General features: G+C 33.0%; 1 protein-coding gene across 13 annotated transcripts in view; it reads left to right on the forward strand.

Annotated features, from left to right (window-relative positions):
- Window positions 1-21323, forward strand: part of CEP112 (centrosomal protein 112) — a 605978-nt gene that overhangs the window by 428782 nt on the left and 155873 nt on the right. For 12 of the 13 annotated variants that reach the window (XR_004233797.1, XM_031965673.1, XM_031965672.1 and 9 more), the window contains one exon: window positions 10836-10985. Coding sequence is in view for 12 of the 13 variants with exons in the window: in XM_031965673.1 (XP_031821533.1) it covers window positions 10836-10985 (150 nt within the window). In the remaining variant the exon portion in view is untranslated. Of the gene's footprint in view, window positions 1-10835; window positions 10986-19923; window positions 20081-21323 lie in introns of those variants that run through there. The other variant, XM_031965679.1, reaches the window with a different exon arrangement.

A 21323-nucleotide genomic window follows, 5' to 3' on the forward strand; every position in this document is an offset into this window, starting at 1 on the left:
AGATTACTGCTTGTATTCCTGATTTTCTTACAGTATCACTCTTTATATCTAAATCATGAAACCATTTCAACCTTATCTTGGCATGGGGTATTAGATATTGGCCAATGCCAATGTCAGACTATTTCCCACTTTTTCCAGCAAGTTTTGTCAAATAGTGAGTTTTTATCCCTTAAAGCTGAAGTTTTTGGGTTTATCAGACACTAGATTACTATAGTCAATGACTATTGTGCCTTGTGAACCAAACCTATTCCACAGATTTACTACTCTGTTTCTTAGCCATTACCAAATGGTTTTGATAACTGCAGTGTTATAGTTTTAGGTCAGGTATAGTTAGGCCACTTTCCTTTGCATTTTTTAATTTCTTTGAAATTCTTAATCTTTTGTCTTTCCAGATGAATTTTCTTATTATTTTTTCTAGTTCTATAAAATAATTTTTTGGCATTTGAGTTGGTATGGCAGTGAATAAGTAGATTAAGTTAGGTAGAATTATCATTTTTATTTTATTAGTAACAGCCTACCCTTGAGCATTTAATGTTTTTCCAAACTTTAGATCTGTTTTTATTTGCATAATCCAAGTTCCTTTGCTTTCCAGAATATCATATTATATAACTGATCATTTGATATGAAAGCTACTAGGTCTCAATATTTGAATAGTTTCTTTCTGACTGCTTGCAGTATTTTCTCCTTGATTTGATAATTCTGGAATGTAGTTACAATATTTCTTGGACTTTTTATTTTAGGTTTTCTTTCAGGAGATAATTGGTAGATTCTTTCAATTACTATTTTATTCTAGAGTTCTAGGATATCATGACAGTTTTTCTTGATGATTTCTTGAAAGATGCTGTCCAGGTTGGTTTTTTTTTTTTTTTTTTTCATTGTGGCTTTCATGTAATCCAACAATTCTCAGATTGTCTCTCCTGAATCTATTTTCCACATCTATTGTTTTCCTAGTGAGATATTTTACATTTTCTTCTATTTTTTCATGTTTTTAAATTTTGTTTGGCTGATTCTTGTTGTCCCCTTAAGGCATTCAGCTCCATTTTCCAATTCTAATTTTTATTTAATTATTTTCTTCACTTAACTTTTTTTTATCTCCTTTTGCATTTTGGGCAATTATACTTTAAAAGCAGTTGTTTTATTCAATGGATTTTCTTTTCCATTTCAGCAAATCTAATTTTTAAAAAAGTTATTTTCTTCAGTATTTAATTTTTTTCCATTTCAAATTTATTTTTAAGGAATTTTCTTTAGTCAGTTTCTGTGCTTCCTTTTCCAAGTTGTTGACTTCCCTCCAAAAAAAACTTTCATAGCTTTCTCGCAAAGCTCTCATTTTATTTTCCCATTTTTCTTCTGTCTCTCTTTTAAAATACTTTTTGAAATGAAAACTAGTTCATATTCCTCTTCTGTGTTTGTGTTGTCATCGCCACTGTCTCCATAGTAGCTCTCTATGGTCAAGGCTCTTTTTGCTTTTTTGCGCATTTCTAAAATTTTATCTCCTAGGGCACAGGGGAGATTGTCCTAAGCTTCTTTTGCAGGGGAACAAGGGCCTCTCACTGACTATATTGGGGTTTGTGGTGCTTTAGGATTTCCCACTGGGCTGGGTTAAGTCTCATCTGTTATGGTGGGATTCAGGGTCTCACAATTTGCCTTCTGTAGTTGCATTGGAGTTCTCACAGCTGATGTGCTGTTCTGGCCTTTAAAACCAGGTCAGAGGAGTCAATACTGTTGTATTTTGGCTAAGAGACTCTAGCTGGATTTCCCACAGCTTGCTCCCAGAGCTGGGTTTCTTCCATACCATCCCTGAACTGGGCCACATTTTCCCCTCCAATGAGACAGACCTTTCCTGAAATCCTTCCAAGGTATCTTAAGCTTGAAAATTATTACACTTTGATGCTTGTGGGTTTTGCCACTCCAAAATCCATTCAGAGGCTTGATCTAGTGTTGATTTTGAGGGAAGTAGTGGAGAGCTTAGGCAATATCCTATCTACTCTGCTACTTGGCTCCAGCTCCACCTCATCAATATTCTTGATGAAAATATTTTAACCTTTATTTTGCAAAAAGTTTGACGATAATTCTTGAAAGATTTTGATTGGTACCCTTAAGTAAACTGAATTCCTAGTAGAATTGTGTTTTTAGAAAGAGGAAAAGTCTCCTGCACTTAAGGTTACTCTGGTTATGATCTTTCTCAGTTCATATATCATAGATAGTTATGTTTTTGTGTTATTATTGAATATGTTATTAATACATTATATTATCAGTAAATTTAATGTTGAGGATATTAGTGTTTTTGAGATGAGAACAGATATGAACAACTTATTTTAAAAAAGGTTGTTCAGGTTTATTAAATATTATTTCACAAATTGAAATGAAGGTTCTAAAATAAATGATTAATTAATGAAAAAAAGGTTTTAATATTATTGAGAATACCCAAACACACTCCCGGGTTACCCTAGAATTTGAGATAATGAGAATAAATATAATAATAAATGTCAGGCTGAGAGTGCCCAACAAATGTGGTTGGTTGATTCCTATACCCCTCTATCTTGTGTTGGGGACTACATCTAAAGTTAATTTTATTTTTATTTCACAAAGGTCTAATCTCATAGAATTATATTTCAAATTTCTTGATGATACTACTGAAGATTAGTAACATTAACTTGCCAGTTTCATTTTATTTGAAGCATATTAATAACACAAGTTTATTACTGCATTGTTTATTACTAAGTATTGTTGCTTTGCAAAATATAAATTATCAGAATTTTGAAGGTGGATATGAAGAGATTTAATATGAATCAGAAATGTTTTTTTTTTATTTGAATCTTGGGAGTTTCCTGATTTTAGGAGTAAGCCTTAGGAATAAAAACAAGGACATTATAAGAATATTAAAAAGAAAAATCAAAGAATCAGTAGACTACAAGGTAACTTAAAGTAGGATCAGGGCTTAAAACTGGGAAGTCCATTCAATTAATATTCTGTGCATTAATCCATTGGATCTTTAAAAATATATGAGATATACTGACTGTTGGATATTGCACCAGGAACACAATTCCTTCTGAGGAAGAGATGATCATGAGAGTAGAGGTCTTTATGAGAAAAGATGGCCTGTTATTAAGGAGATTGAAGGGACTTTTTATAATAGAGAAAATTCACTTGTGAGAACCTGTGCAATCCCTAACAACAAAAAAGAGAGAACTATGGATAAAGGGATGCTAGATCCCTTGAGTTAAATAGAAAATTACCATGTATGGAGAAAAGTTAGTATAAGCACATCCTGGCAATGAAAGATTTCCAACCAGGAATCCCAGTTCTGATTAATTCTCTCAGGCATGTACTAAAGAATCACATAATAAAGAGACACCCTGATAATACAAATACAAAAGTCTACAAGAATCTGTGGAATGATGGAAAACAGACTTAAATTGCTGTAGTCATGGAGATAAAAGATCAAGAAAATAAATGTTTCACCAGTCAAATAGAAAAGAATCACCAACTTAATTCAAGCAAAATCACAGAAGTACTTTTTATTATAGCCAAGACTTGAATGTGAGTAATGAATGTACTTAAAAGAGGAAAGTAGATGAGTGTGCAAGTTAATGATTTTCACTGAAATTGAAACAAGAACAGTACTGGTTCTAGGAAATGATTCAGTTAAGAGATTGTCCTGGACTCTGACACCAATGAGAATGACTTCATTATTATTAAACTCACAGTTATTTGATACAAAAACACCATTACCAAGATGCAATAAGAGAATTGCAGAGATTCTGCAGAGATATTTTTTTGTAACAGATGTGAACTAGATGGACATTAATATGGCAAGTATATTAAGAAGAATTTTCATTTGGTTCAGAGGCAGCTGATATCCAAAAAAGCTGTATCAAAATTCAAGCAGTAGTATGAATTTCAAGTGTGTTACCAAAATTGAAGGAAGGAAAATTTTACTGAAAAATGTTGGTGTTCAGGAAAGATTAGATAAATTTTAAAACAAAAATTTAATAATGAAATAGAAAAATTTTAATATAATCTCTCCACTGAAAAAAATATGGAAAAGGAAGATAAAACCTTTCTTTTCAAGAAATGAAATGATATATTTGATACTAAAGAACTTTTAGAAGGCACTCAAAAAGAAATGGCCACATTGAAGGAAATCATATATTTGATACTAAAGAACTTTAGAAAGGCACTCAAAAAGAAACAGCTACATTGAAGTAACACCTTAAGAATGTTAAATCCCAGAGTTGAGAGAAGTGCTGAGAGCATCATTTCTTGGAGTAAAGCAGATGCTACATGCAGAAAATTGATAGCTTTTCTGAGGCCTGGAGAAAAAATAAAAAACAAAAAGGTGGGCTGAATGCAGGAGCAATGTAGTTTTTGTCTAGAACCTCCACTTTAGGTCCTGAAGAATAAAGAAATAAACTACGATATTTAAAAATACTAATATTGAGTTTATAACAACCAAATAAGAAAGATCAATGGATCAAAAGAAATTAAAACAATCCCATGTATAAATAGATTAGATATCTATTGGTATTTCTGGAGAAACAATTACTGCTTCAGTTATATATAGTTCATTTTTGTTGAGATATATTTGACATTATTTTGTACTTTTAAAAAAAAGTTATTGTTTTTCTACTTGTGATTACTACTGCTGCTAGTATTGTATTTTTTGTCCTTAATTTTAAAAGTCTATTGGAACTTTACATTATAAGTATGTGTGTATACTTATATATAATACACATGTATACATGCACAAACATATACATTTATAACATGATAATATAATGATAATAGTAATGTATAACATGTAATACATACATATGTATATATATATATATATTGTATATAGCAAAAGTATAAATTTGATATAATTATTAGATGATTTTCAGGGAACTTAAAAAATGGAGTATGGGAAGAAAAATTTTTTTGTATTAAGTTTATTTATTTTTTAATACACATTGCTTTATGAATTGTGTTGGGCAAGAAAAATCAGAGTAAAAGGGAAAACCCATAGAAGAAATTTAAAAAAAAAACAGAAAAAAGAAATGAATATAGCATTTGTTGATTTACATTCAGTCTCCTTAGATCTTTTTTTGGATGCAGATGGCATTTTCTGTTAAAAATCTATTGAGATTGCTTTGGATCACTGAACCACTGGAAAGAACCAAATCTTTCATAGTTGATCATCACACATTCTTGCTATTATTGTGTATAATGTAATCCTGGTTCTGCTTATTTTGCTCAGCATCAGTTCATGTAAATCTTTCGAGACCTTTCTATAATCAGCTTGTTCATTATTTTTTTATAGAACAATAATATTCTATTACGTTCATGTAGCACAGCTTATTTAACCATTCCTCAATTGATGGGCATCTACTCCTTTTCCAATTCTTTGCTACCACAAAAAGAGTTGCTACAAACATTTTTGCACATGTGGATCCTTTTTCCTCCTTTATAACTTTCTTGGGATACAGACCTAGTAATGGCTTTGCTGAGTCAAAGGATATGTACAGTTTGATAACACTTTGGGCAGAGTTCCAGATTGCTCTCCAGAATAGTTGCATCATTTTACAACTCTATCAACAATGCATTAGTGTACCAGTTTTCCCACATCCCCTCCAACATTTATCATTATCTTTTCCTGTCATCTTAGCCAATCTGAGCAGTATGAGGTGGTACCTCAGATTTGTTTGCATTTCTCCAAGCAATAGTGATTTATATAACTTTTTTTTTTTGCAAATTGGTTTAATGTTGTCATCTGAAAATTGCCTTTTCATATCCTTTGATCATTTACCATTTGGGGAAGGAAAGAAATCTAATACTGGTTTCACAGAGTTTTACATATAGAAGTATATATATAGCAATTTTATCTATAATATTCTTCTATAGAAGTTACTGTATCTTTAAGAGCTAAGTACAGTGTTGTAAAAATGGTAATTTGGCTAACAGTTTGTAAACTTTTCATTGTTATTCTATAAGGAGTCATCTGGAAGGAGACTATTAAGAGTGATAGCTTGAAAAAAGATTGTTCTCTCATGTATAAGCAAACACTGGAGAAAACAGAAAGAAGCTTGAGATTTGCTTGCAAAAAAAAATTAGAAACGTTAAGCTTTATGGTAAAAAAAAATGATGAAGAGAATTCTTGAAAAGACATTTTATTTGGTTTATTTAAAGAAACTGAATAGTGGAAAAGAATTTCAAATATTATACACAATTATTTATATATTATTCTGTTGATAAATTTTATTGCCAATAACCTTAATCTTTATCTAGTAATAGGAAATTGTTTTCAATAAAAAGAGATGTGAACAAGTTCTTATAAAATCTCATGAACTCAAATGGGATCTCCAAGCTGATTAATTTTTTTAAATTAAATTATAAATTAAATAATTACAAATTATTTAAAATAAATTTAAATTAAATTTAAAATAAATTTTAAATTATATAATTAAGTAAAATAATTAAATTAATTAATTAATTTAAAAAATTTTGAGTTAAATTATTAAATAAATAATAAGAAATTATTAACTTTTTTCATTTAAATTAAATAAATTTAATATATTGACAGAACATATGCATGGGTAATTTTATACAACATTATCCCTTATACTCACTTCTGTTCCGACTTTTTCCCTTCCCTCCCTTCATCCACTTCCCTAGATGGCAAGCAGTCTTATACATGTTAAATATGTTATAGTATATCCTAGACATAATATATGTGTGCAGAATCGAACAGTTCTCTTGCACAGGGAGAATTGGATTCAGAAGGTAAAAATAACCTGGGAAGAAAAACAAAAATCAAACAGTTTATACTCATTTCCTGGTGTTCTTTCTCTGGGTGTAGCTGCTTCTGTCCATCATTGATCAAATGGAACTGAGGTTAATTGATTAATTAATGAGAAAGGTTACCTTTTTGTTAATAAGAAAATATCCAGAAATAATCCCTGCATTACCTCAGAATTTGGGATGATGAAAAAAGAATATAGGGGCAGAGGACTGATTCAGTGAGAGATAAAAGTAAGAATAGAAGATCCCATAATGTTGCTTCTCTTTTGGATCATGATACCAGAGTGATCATGTGATTAACAAGATGAAGTACCAGGCATTTTCTTCAGTTCTCATGACCTTTAAAACTTTTCAAAATAAGAATTACATGCTTATAAAGCAATTTCATCTATTTCTAAGCTCTAAGCAAACAAGAACCCTAACAAGGTAACAACTCAATAGATTAAAAGCAGAGGTTAACTTATAATGATCTAACTCAGCAACACTACCACCATCACCAGCAGCACATTCAAGGAAAACCAAATAAGCCAACCCACAAGTTTGCAACAAAATTCAACTCTACCCTTCACTACTTCCTGTTTGTGTGCAAAGGCAGAAGCTTTCTTACTTTAGAACTCTTGGTGCGAAAGAACTGAGGAACCAAGGAAAGTAGGGTAGGATGCCTTCGTGTGTGTGTGTATGTGTGTGTGTGTGTATAACTACCAATCCTGAAGCAAAGGGGACTGGCACTGAGTTGAATCCATTTTTATCCTTTGCTATGAAGCGAAAATATTGAAATATTCAAAGGTCTTATAAAGAAGAAAACTTACTTTAAGGAGGAAAGATGGGCCTCCAGATCATGTACTTGAGTTCATTTGTCTATCATCTGATAAGGGAAAGGCCCTGTGGATTTTCAGGAGGACATGGAATCACAGCAGGGTTTTTAGGAATGGTTTAAGAAATGTTAAAGTAGAATGTATGGCCTATTCAACAGAAATAATTGACAATTAAGCAGTCAATAAACATTAAGTACTTAGTATGTCCCACATACTGTCCTATGTGCTGGAGTTACAAAGAAAGGCAAAATACACTCCCCCTTCTTAGAGTAACTGTCTAGTGGGAGAGACCACATCTAAAGAATTATGTAATTACTATAGATAGAATGATTTATCCAAGATACAAAAGAAATAATCAAAAGAGAAAATGCCCTAGCAGTATGGGGAATGAAAAGACTTCTTATAAAATGTGGAATTTTAGCTAAAAATGAAAGGAAACCAAGAAATGGAGATAAAAAGGGATAAAATTTTATTCACGAAGAATAGATAGCCAGTGAAAATGCCTAGAGTTAGAAGATGGAGTATATTATTCAAGAAACATCAAGGACATCACTGTCCGTATGCTATTACATGAGAAGGTATAAGAAAAGGCATTGGGGCAGATTATGAAGGGCTTTACATGTCAAATAAAGGACTTTTTACTTGATCCTAGAGGGGATGGGGAGTAAATAAAGTTTATGCAGTAAGCAGAGGGGGCAGGGTGATATGTTCAGATCTCATTTTATCAGCTTAGTAGCAGATAGACTATAGTGGGGGAGAGATATGTTGTAGGGTATTGCAATAGTCCAGGTATAATATGATAAAGGCTTACAGCAAGGCCATGGCAGTGCCAAAAAAAAAAAAAAAAAAAAAAAAAAGAAGAAGAGGGGAACATTTACCAGAGGTGTTAAAAAGGTAGACACAACAAGATTTGGAAATATATTGACTGTGTTGGAGGGGGTGAGAGAATAAGAGGGAGGAGTCAAGGGTGACAAATAGATTGTGAGCCTAGGAGATCAGAAAGATGGTGGAACCCTTAAGAGTAACAAGGAAATTTGAAAGAGGGGAAGGTTTGGGGCAGGCAGTATTAAGTTCAATTTTGGACATATTGAGTTTAATGTATACATCATTCATTTCAAAATATCCAGTGGGAAGTTGGAGATGTGAGACTGAAGTCAGAAGAAAAGTTGAGACTAGTTAAGTAAATTTGAAATCATCAACATAAAGATGATTATTGAATCCATGGGCACTAATAAGATCACTCATTAAGTGAAATAGTATTAAAGGAGAAAAGAAGATGGCCAGAGTCACAACTCATGAGAACATTTTGAATTAGTGGTTGTGACATAGATGAAGATCCAGCAAAAGAGGCTGAGGAGTAATCAGACTAATGGAAGAACCAGGAAAGTTAAGTGTCATGAAAACCTAGAGAGAAGAACATGTCAAGAAGAGAGTGATTAACAGGCAGCTAAGAAGCAAGAAGAATGAGGATTGAAAAAGAGGCCAATGGAATTTGGCAATTAAGAGATCTTTTGGTAACTTAAGAAAGTATAGTTTCTGATGAAATATGGGGTTGGAATCCACCCTGTACAGAGTTTAAAAGAGTAAGAAGAAAGAAATTGGCAGACAGTTTTAACTATAGAAGAGAGAAGTGATAGATGATAGTTACTGGAGATGGATGCATCTAGAAAGGATTTTTTTTTTTTTTGAGAACAGAGGAGATATGAATATGTTTATAGACTATGGGAAAATAGTTAATATTCAGGAAGATATTAAAGATAAATGAAAGAATGGAGTTGATAGAAGGAACAATCTGATAGAGAAGATGGGATTAAATGGAATACATGTATATGTAGAGTTTGCCTTAGCAATATGAAGGGAAATCTTTTTATGTGGCATGGGGGGAAGATAGAGATTATATAACTTAAATTTGTATCACTCCATTCAACAGTTTCATGATTTTATTTATCTTCACTCAATAGTATAAGTTGGAGTGTTTTGAGGACAGATAGGTGACCCTTTCCTAGAGTTGGAAAGACCTGACTTCAAATGTGGCCTCAGGCATTTATTAGTTATATGACCTTACCAAGTTATTTAACCTCATTTGCCTCAGTTTTCTCACCTGTAAAATGAACTGGGGAAGGAAATGGCAAACCACTCTAGCATTTTTGCCAAGAAAATCCCAAATTGGGTCATGAAGAGTCCGATACAACTGAAACAACTCAGCAATAACAGATATTCTTAATTCCATTTTACAAGGTGAGGATAGTTTAGGTACTAAAATATTAACTTCCTCATGTGTGGTTACATAGCCAGTAAGTGTCAGATGAACTACTTTAATCCAAGACACTCCTTACTTCAAGCTTACTTCATCTTACTACCTCTCAAACTCTCACCTGGACTTCTGGGTCTTCCACTTTCAATTAGCATGTAGCCATAATTGCTCCTTATAATTCTTATTTTAACTCTGATGGGATATTCTGATATCAGCCTGAAGGTCTTGCTTATTCCAGCTTTTATATGCAGCCTCAGAGTGGGAAAGGCTGATATCCTGATTATGGTACCACTGGTTAGTCTTTTGTCTATTTGGTCTTCTCATAGAAATATAGATGAGCATTGCACATCTTCTGATATGCTGCCCCAGAGGTTACATATTATGCCTTCTTGACTGTAGTAACTCTATAAATATAAATATTAAAATATAGATATGAGTCCAAAACATCAGGATTTAGATTGCAGATAAAAAGTAGATTTTTGTTTAAATATAAAATAAAAGATGTCATACATAAGGTTCAGGCCTTGCCCAACTACAGCTGAACCAGATTAAAAGTAACAGGGAAATGTTAACAAAATAAGTAAAAATGCATTGCAACATAGATTGTATAAATTTGTTAATTTTTAAATTTCTAAATTAATTTGCTGTGGGAACTGTTTCTCTTTGAGTTTGATACCACTGGTAAAATACATTTTAGAAAACCAGAAACATAAGATTTTTGAGATTGCACATTTCCTTCATTTTGATAAGTAAATATTATGGGATATTATCATAACAAAGTCTTCCAAATTAATTTTCATAAGTTTTATACCATTCAAGTCTTTAATTATATGAGATGTCATGTGTGTTAGTATGATATGTTAATTGAAATACTGAGTTTGTGTAATTATTTGCCAAATCTAATCCCTTATTCACCATAAATACATATTGAAATCAATACCCTTTACTGTAAAATTAGGACTCATAGCCTGCTATTCTCATTTCAGATCATAGCTGAACTTCAGACAACAATTACCTCTTTGAAGGAAGAGAGCAGCCGCCAGCAAATGGCAGCTGAAAGGCGACTCCAAGAAGTGATAAAGAAGTTTGAAGAGGAAAAGAAGCAGTTGATTAGGGATAATGACAGAACAATCAAGGTAACTAGGGGACTTAAAAAAATCTGTGCAATGGGCAGATCAGCCTGTGGCCCATTTTTTTTTCCAGTGTTCCTCTGAAACTAATGACCCTGTCCAATGTAAGTCATCAAATATCATATTTTCATGGAAACAATCAGGTATAGCTATAGTAATATAAAGTAACATATGTTACACCAGACAGAAGTAATAAGTATAGGATGATTAGTATTTGTGTTTTAGAGGAAAGGAACTGTGAATAGTAAGACCTTCTAAAACATTATCCTCATGGTTTCTTTGTTTAATTTTTTTAGATATTATTAGTTATTCATCTATATATGTTAATTTCAATGAAAAGATTTTTAAAATTCTGCAAAGTGTTTCAGAAATAAATTTACATTCAGTTGTAACCATATGGATCCCTACATTACTACTTATGTATAGGAAATGAATTTACAAATTTTGTGTGTATGACATGGATTCTTTGGCAGTCTAGTGAAATAGACCCCTTCTAGATTGTTTTTAAACACATAAAATGAAATACATAGAAAATACAAAGGAGACCATTTTATTGAACTTCAGTTATGAAAATATTCAAAACATTAAAGATTTACAGTTTTCCAAAAACATTGTCAATTATGAATCCCAGACTTATTTGTAGCTAATATGGCTTGCCTTTAAAAATGAAACTAACTACTCAAACTAACCCCCAAAATTGTTTCTAATATATAAGATCTCAGCCATCCTAGTACAGATAGTTCACTTCATTAATCCAGTAATGCTTAAATATCTGTAAAGTGTTTATACTGGAAAACTGCTTAATTGTAAAGATTATGCATAAAACAGATTCTGTCCTTAAGGAACTTATAGGTTTCTTGGGGATATAAATATGAAATAACAAAAGAGAAGTATGAATGTTCTTTAAAATTGTGTCTTATAGACAGTGCTTTAGGCATTCATAGAAGAGAAAGATTCCTCCTCCACTTACATGCACTGTAGAATTTAAGTGCCTTAAGGCTTGGGATTTTCACATTTCAAATAAGTAGTATTTTAATAAGAAAAATAGTAATTAAAACAACTCTGTCATTTCACCTTATACCCATCAAATTAACAAAGGTGATAAAAATACAAAACTACAATTGTTGGAGAGACTTATGAGGAGCTTGAGCACACTAATATGCTATTGAACATGCTGTGAAGTAGGGCAGCTATTTTGAAAATCAGTTTGGAACTATGCTCCCAAAAGTCACAAAGCCATACATACCCTAATCTTCTCTCATCTTATAAACATACACAAAATAAAAGAAAAAGGAAAAATTCATGTGTGTCAAAAAATTCAGAGACCTTTTTGCTGTAGCAAAGAACTAGAAACAAAGGGAGTGCCCTCCAATTGGGGAATGACTGGACAAGTTAGTTATTTTAATATAAAGGAATATCGCTATGCCATTAAGAAATTATGATTAAAAGTATTAAAAAAATTTAAAAGGAAGTATGAAAAAGACAAATGAAGAAATATGGAGAGATTTTATGAAATAATGCAGAATGAAGTAAGCACCACTAGAAGAAAAATTTATATTTCAATGTTTAATTAAAAAAAAAAAACTGAAAGATTTAGGGTCTCTCTAATCAATGCAATAATCAACCACAACTCCAGAGAATAAGTATTCATCCCACTTCCTGACAGAGTTGTGATAGAGAAGAGCAGAATAAGACATCTTTTCATAGACAGCTATTGTATGCAACTATTTTGCTTGACTATGTTTATTTGTTACAAGGAAGAGTTTCTTTTTTCTTTTCAATTTGGGGGAGTGGGCATTGAAGGAAAGGACAGTAATGATGATGATGTCCTTAGCCCAAAAAAATGGTCATTGAAAATTCAGAGACATAAATAAAGTGGCTTTGAAATTTGAATACATTATCTCCTTCAAAAAAAAAAACTGTGCATAATAGAGATTTGTATTTCAAAATAAGTAAAAATTGCATTGCTTTTCTTTTTCTTTTTTTTTTTAAATAATTGATTTATTTTAATACCCATTGCTTTATGAATTATCTTGGGAGAGAATAATCAGAGCAAAAGGGAAAAACCATGGGAGAGGGGGGAAAAAATGAACACAGAATGTGTTGACTTACATTCAATTCTTTTTCGGCATGCAGATGGCATTTTATGCCAAAAGTCTATTGATATTGCTTTGGATCACTGAATCACTGAGAACAACAAAGTCTTTCATAGTTGATCATTGCACATTTTTGCTATTATTATGTATAATGTATTCCTGATTCTGCTTGTTTTGGTCAACATCAGTTCGTGTAAATCTTTCCAGACTTTTCTAAAATCAACTTGTTCATCATTTTTTATAGAACAATATTTCATTACCTTCATATACCACAGCTTATTCAGCCACTCCCCAACTGATGGGTGTCTAGTCATTATCCTATTCTTCATTACAACAAAAGGAGCTGCTACAAACACTTTTGCATATGTAGGTCCTTTTCCCTCCTTTATAATTTCCTTGGGATACATATCCAGTAATGGCACTGCTGGATCAAAGGATATGAACAATTTTATAGCCCTTTGAGTATAGTTCCAAATTGCTCTCCAGAAGGGTTAGATTCCCTTCACAATCCCATCAACATTGCATTAATGTCCCAGTTTTCCCACGTCCCCGCCACAGTTATTATTATCTGTCTCTTAGCCAATATGAGAGATACAAAGCGGCACCACAGAGTTGTTTTAATTTGCATTTGTCTAATCAATAGTGATTTAGAGCATTTTTCGTGTGACAATAGATGACTTTAATTTCATCACCTAAAAATTTATCAATTGGAGAATGACTTCTATTCTTATAAATTTGACACAGTTCTTTTTATATTTTAGAAATGAGGCCTTTATCAGAAAAACTGATTGTAAAGATTTTTTCCCCTGGCTTTCTACTTTCCTTTTAATCTTGTTTCTGTTGGTTTTCTTTGTTCAAAACCTTTTTAATTTAAAGTAATCAGTGTTGTCCATTTCACTTTCATAATGTTCTCTAGTTCTTCTTTGGTAATAAATTCCTCCCTTCTCCAAAGATCTGATAGGTAAATAGATGCTACTGATTATTTTAAGGAAAAGTCCATTTATTCTTATACTCTCAAGTGTTTTTTAATAGGAATGAATGTTGGATTTTATCAAATGCTCTTTCTATATCTATTGAGATGATCACATAGCTTTTGTTAATTTGGTTATTGATTTAGTTAATTATGCTAATAGTTTTCCTAATATTGAACTATCCCTGCAGGGAATTTAGATTTTATTCAATAGGAAATTGGAAATCATGGTAGACACAAATTAGGGAAACGAAATAAAATAGTATTTTTTGTTATTCATTTATGTTAGACTCTTTGTGATTCTGTGGACCATCATACAGGAATACTGATCAAGGGATTTTCTTGGCAAAGAAACTGGAGAACTTTGCCATTTCCTTCTCTAAGCGATTAAGGCAAAAAGGCTAAGTGATTTGTCCAGGGTCAAATAGCTAGTAGATGGCTAAGGATAGATTTGAATTTAGGTCTTCCTGACTCCTGGCCCAGTTCTTTCTAAATATTGAGCTGCCTCATACCTCTGGCAATATCTTAGGGATGTTTCCTGTTAACCTCTACTTTAGGCCTGTTTAATTATGATATGGAAGTATGGTATCCTGACTCTGTCAATACCATACAGCATCTAATAGGTATGCTATACTGAAGGAGCCTTAATTGTGGACCTGAAAATGAATTATCTATGTGCTGTCCATAGACTCACTAAATTCAGAGAGATTTTGTCACCAGAAGGTTGGCCACTGCATAACTCATTTTATGCTTGTTATAGTATCACAGAATTATGATGGGAGTAAAATACATCTCTACTGTGTTTTATTCAAGAAAATTAAAATTGATTAAAGTTTCAAAAATTATGTCTTACAGATATCACCAGAACTTTAATATCTTTCCTCCCCTTCAGGGCATTTGAACTAAGTAATCTAGTTGTGAGCATTCTCCAGAAGTCTTTAATTCACCATAACATTATTACATTGGCTTTATGAGCTCTGATAGTGAAACAAACCTAATTTTTATTTCCAGTTTTGATTAGTAGTGCGCACAAATTTGTTGATCTAAACTAAGCTATTAATCAATCATGGAAATGAGGTTTAAATATGTAATTGTTTACTTCACTATCAGAACTCTACTAACTGTTCCTATAGTTAAATAGATTCAAGTATATAAGGCCTTATACAATATAAAGTCTATATATCACAAGCTATCAGCCCCAAACAAATAGCAATTGTATTCAGGACTTAGGGTATTGCTCAAATAAATGGTCTAGGCAAGAGGCCTTTCCAAAGATTCTTCAGTGAAAAAGAATTACATAAATTAATTTAAATTATCTATCTTTTGTCCAGTCATATCATAAAAAGGAGTTGATTAGTATTGATTTTTGTCTTGACTTTGCTTAATTTTTTAAGCATTTCACTAAATGCATGATTACATCTGTACTCTGATATACCGGTAGAATAGATACAATGTTAAAATAGGTACATGATAACTGATAAATAAATTTTTACAAAATTAGCTACCCTTCAAAAATTATTTGATCACCGAATTTGTTGACTTAAGATAAAGAATAGGGCAACTTGGTGGTGCAGTGGATAGAGCACCAGCCCTGAAGTCAGGAGGACCTGAGTTCAAATTTGACCTTAGACACTTAACAATTCCTAGCTGTGTGACCCTACACAGGTCATTTGACCCCAATTGCCCCAACCTCCCCCCCCTAAAAAAAAGATAAAGAGATTTTATGACAGAATTAGGTTTTTCAAATATTAGTGAAATGACAATACTGTAATTAAACACACATAAGTTCATTTGTGAGAAATATTAGAAACACTTTTATAGAAAAACTCTGGAAGAATCTTCTGGCATCACTATCCCAATGGTGCTGAGTTCTTTCTCTGAAGCCAATATTGAAGGATCCTCACTATGAAACTGGATGTAAATGTAGAGCCTTCATATCAAGGAGAGATGCTATAAAAAATTTTTTTCTTGGAGGCAGAGAAAAGGGATTCTGAAGCATTGATTCATTTCTCCCCTTAGCCATTCTATTGAGTTCACAGCAAAAAGTCACCTGTAAGTAGGATATCCAGAAATCTGAAGGACTTAAGAAAAATGAAAGACTATTTCAACAGATTGGGAAATTATCACTGTGCTAAAAGCTTACTGAAATCTGTTTTCCAAAAAGGAGAATTACAAACCTTATTATGGGGGTTTTAGTAGCATTGAGAAAAAGAAAACTGTCTGGCATCAGATGACATTGTTTGGAGTTTCTTTATTATTTAACTCATCTTGAGAGTACAAAAGAAAGGAGCATTGATATTAATCCAACTAAATTGGTAGTAATCCAAGTACAAATTTTTAACATTTCCCCATCAAATTTTAGAAGATTTATATGCAACCTCACCAAAGTAAGACAGATTCTGTCAGTTAACAAGCATTTATCAAATGTTTACTATGTATTAGGTACTGTGCTAAATACTGGGCATACAAAAAAAAGGAAAAAACAGCCCAGAGCCTAGTTATTATGTATGTAGACATTTCCTATTATAGATGGCCTGCCAGATGAATAGAGCTAAGAAAAGTTGTAAAAAAGAAACCAACCCAAAATAATGTTTCTCCTATTGAAAGCATTTTGTCACTTTCCTTGCTATTCTTTTTTGCTCTTAAAAAATTCAACAATATGTTTTACTTGAAAACTAGTTCTACTTCTTCCTGCTAATTTCTGTCTTAAAGAAGGCTATTATTTGTGCAATGGGCAAATTTCTTCAGAAAGTACAGGTAACATTTTTGTATACAAAATAAAAAGGGTAAACCAGATTCCTTTTGTATTTATAAAATGTGGATACTATAAAATTGTACTATATTGTTTTTGTAAATTGTGGATGCTACTGAATTGCTTTAAGACCGCATTTTGTCTGGCCCCTCATACTGTAGCTGAAGAAAACGAAGTATTAAAAGATTGTGAGTTGCCCAAAGTAACATTTAATAGCAATGTAGTTAAGATTCCAGTAGTTTTAATTTCCAACTTAGAGCTCTTTCTCCTGTATTGCATTCTGTCCTTGAGTTTTGTTAATTTGCATGGTTGGAGAATTAAATGTTCTAATTAATCAGATGTTCTATGTAAGAGAGTTGTTACACATGCTCTGAGCTCTATTTAAAAAAAAATCATTTAAATTAGTTAAATTCACTTAATATTAAAACTATTTTCAAATGCTGTATGACATTTTACTAGATTATTTCCTTTTTTGGTCCTGACTAGTGTCCTGGTGGTTTCAAAGACTTACTATGGCTTCTAAAAGAATTACAATGACAATCTAAGAAAATTTTGACATTGCAAATATCTGACTACTGACTAAACATAAATAACAATAATATATAAGGGAGGGAGGATTTAGTTTCCTCTCTCTCCCCCTACTCAGTTGACTGTGTCACCAAAAATAAGCAAAAATGATGGCATATTGATGTGTTGACACTACAACCACCGTTCTCTGAGTAGTATGATCAATACCATCGATTGAACAATGACTACACATCTAGGTGATTTAAAAATTAGTTGATAGAGTTTGAGAGTGAAATGTAGTTTTCGTAAAATGGAAAAACAATCTTTCTCCTGAAAGAGATTCATTCTTTAGGGTCAGGAAAGGGATTTTTCTCTCCTCTTCAAACCCTAGCAGTCATGGTTTCTCTTAGTAACCATATAGCAAGAGGAGAGAGTTTCAGGTATAGTTGAAGGAAATAAGATACACATTCACCAGACAAACAAAAATACAAAAAAGGCAGTCATTTCTTGGTCAAAAATGAAAGGTAAGATAGACTCAAGAGAGTTGGCACTAACATTTGAAAGTTGCACTGCAGAAAGAGCACACTCTGGAAGCTGAGTTGAGCATTTTGCCTAGAGAAGATTATGCACTAGGGGAAATTCTCTACTGACTCACTACCAGTGTCCTTTTAAGTTTGGGCTCACAGCACAGATAATTTTTTTTTTAATGGGAAAGTTTGTCCTAAGCTTATAGTAGAAATATTTTATAGCTACTGCTTTTACCGTGCCATTTTAGTAAAGGCCATTGCTGCTTGTTTGATTGGTTAGTTGTTCTTTTTTCTTGAAGACCCACATGTTGGAATCAGACTATAGTATGTTCAGGTGTGCCTGATCAAACCAATATGAGCTCAAAAGGCTCAAATAATTCATATGGCATTTGGAGTAGAGATGTCTTAAATTTGTACATCTCACATTTGTTTTGAGCTACTATAATTTTGCTTTACTCATAGAAAACAGTGCCTTCTTTGAGATGGGGAAGCTGTGCCAGGCAATACTTTCCCAGCATATTCCATGTCACATAATTGACTCCAAATTTCTTCAGATAGATCTTGAGATATTCTTGTATTGCTTCTTTGATCACTATATGAACACCTTCCTTGTAAGAGTTCTCTACAAGAGAGTTCTCTGTAAAATAGGCAAATATATTTTTGGCATTCAATGTGCCCATCAGAGTTGTACTCTTTGCAGTAAAATTTGAATGCTTGGCATTTTAGTGTGAGAAAGGACTTAACTTTTGGTACCTTAACTTGCCAAATTATCTTCAGAATCTTCTTGAAATAATTGAAATTGAAGTGATCCAGTTTTCTGGCATAGCACTAGCATATCATCCAGATTTCATGGGCATACAACAATGAGATCAGCATAATGGCTTTGTAATTCTTCAGTTTGGTAGATACTCTAATACCTCTTTTTCCCCTGCACTTTCCTTTGGATCCTTCCGAACACTGAGAGCTATTGTGGCTTCAGAAAGGGCCAAAGAATGATTCATGTGGTATTTGTTCAATGCCAGGAGCAGAGTAAACAACATTCATAAGTGTTATCAAAGTCTTTTACATTTCAGTAGTAAAGGCTTAAGGAAAATTATGTCAAAATTTGGTTATCTACAAAAGTTTGTCATTGTTGTACATCAGTTTCATGATGGCACACTTGACCGGGTTTTGGATGATAAGATGATCGCACACTTTGACAATCAACAGTGGAGTGAAGTAATGCTTTTAACAATATTGTCAGCTGCCTACAACATGGATGAACATAGTATCAAGATCAGCTACCATATTGATGGTAAATTTGATTTCCCATTTTCTTTGGTGTTATCTCCCTTCCTGAGGTGTCAGGGAGGGTGTGACCACCTTCTTTTGATGTTGTTTTCATTTCTTTTTTGAGCAGTCAGGGAAGGCGTGATCACCTTCTTTTTTTTGGGTTCTCACCTCCTTGAGGAGTCAGGGATGTCATGACCATCTTATGTTCTAAAATCAAAAGAAAGTGGGAGATGTTATGGGCCAGAACTTGAAACAAGGTGATAACTCACTGATATTGATAGAAACAATGCTTATGTAATTGATTCACACATTAGAGCTCACACCTTTAAGAGAGTTTACACATTAGCTCACACGTAAGAGTTCACAAGTTGGGAGATTTCAGGATTCAGTATGAGAGTTTACACCTTCCACAATCCCACTCTCAGAAGAGTCAACCTTTGGGTTCACCTCTTTAAGAGATCATATATAAGAAGCTCTCAATCTCAGCAAGGGTCAGTTGAAGATATTAAGAGCTACAAGTCAGTGAAGAGTAAGTTGAAAAGATTGAAAGCCAGAAGTTAGTCAGTTGGGGACATTGAAAAGCCAGAGACTGCAGAATAGAGGATTCGAAAGAGGAGAGGCTGAAGCTGGCAGAAGCAAAAGTAAAGGACAAGAGCTATCGGAACCAAGAAAAGCTTACCAGGCTATTTTGGAAGAGAAAATAAAAGACTGTACTTTAATCCCTGGCTGCATTTGAGGTGATAATTTTTCTGAACCGAAACTAAGGCTGCCTCTAGAAACCTCCCCAAGAAACTTGCTCACAGAGAACCATATATTTTAGAAAAAAAGAGAACACCACATTTTGGCACCTGAACATGGGACTGACAGGACTCTGATCTCAGTGGAAAAGCTCCGATCCTGATCTCGGTGGAAAAAACTCTGATCCTGATCCAGTGGAAAAGTCTCCTCAACCCAGAAATTAGGGTGAGTACAACAAAGAAATTTTGTCAGAGCTAAAGTAGAATTTCAGCTAAAATGTGACAGATGTTTAGAAAACAGCGTTCTGTTTCTCTTCAAGGAAAATGTTTAGAGACCATTGCCAGACTTATAAAAAAATCAAGGTTTAATTATAACCTGGGAGCATGTCATTGATCTTTTAAAAACTGTACAGTACACATCTCCTTGGTTCTCTATGGAAAAAGAATTGGATCCAAATGGGTGGAAATTAGTAAGAGAGCAACTAGGTGAATACTACAATTCTAATCCAAACTCAATTTCCAAAAATATGCTTTATACATACAATTTAATACAACTGGTTATAAGAAATTATATGTGTTAGAATGGGGAAAAAGAAGAAAGAGCAGGAGGAGGAGGTGCCAACTAAACTAGGTGAAAAGGATGAAGAATCAGATTCACAGCAGGAGAAATTAGATCATTCCTCATGTCATGGCCCTGCCTCCTCAATTAACCCTTCATGGGTGGAGGAAGAAGAAAGAGGGGGAGAGGCAGTAGTGCAATCAGAACCACCTATTAAGGAGCCTGTGACAAGATTAGAAAGGGCATTAATTAAGGCAAAAAAATGAAGGACAAGATGTATCTGATTTTATAAATGCATATAAATGCAAATGTGATTGAAGAGCTTGACTCTTCAAGTCAAAAAGGGAGAAGATACACTCCTTTTAATTTGGAAAAAATTAAGGATTTGAAAAAGGGTTGCACTCTTTATGGGGCTACATCATCTTATGTTAAGATGTTACTAGATAATTTGTCTTATGAAATCTTAACCCCCAGTGATTGGAAATCCATAGCAAGGACATGTTTAGAACCGGGACAAAACTTGTTGTGGCTTTCGGAATATTATGAATTATGTAGGATTCAAGCCCAATGAAATAGGCAAACAGGAGTTAATGTACAAATCACTTTTGATCAACTAGCTGGTGAAGGTCAGTATGGAGAGAATTTAGAACATATTTATTATCCCATAACAGTGTATGAGCAAATTTCTAAGACTGCAATAAAAGCTTGGGGTTCTCTCCCCAGACAGAAAGATGAATATAAAACTTTCACAAAAATAGAGCAAAGTCCCAATGAACCTTTTGCTGATTTTGTGGGACGTTTGCAAACAGCTGTAACAAGAACCATTGGAGATAATGCAGCTACAGAAATAATGACCAGACATCTGGCTAAGGAAAATGCCAATGAGGTTTGCAAAAGAATTATATGGAGACTAGACAAAGATGC

The sequence above is a fragment of the Sarcophilus harrisii genome, chromosome 4 (genome assembly GCF_902635505.1).
Source record: "Sarcophilus harrisii chromosome 4, mSarHar1.11, whole genome shotgun sequence".
Taxonomy (NCBI): Eukaryota; Metazoa; Chordata; class Mammalia; order Dasyuromorphia; family Dasyuridae; genus Sarcophilus; species Sarcophilus harrisii.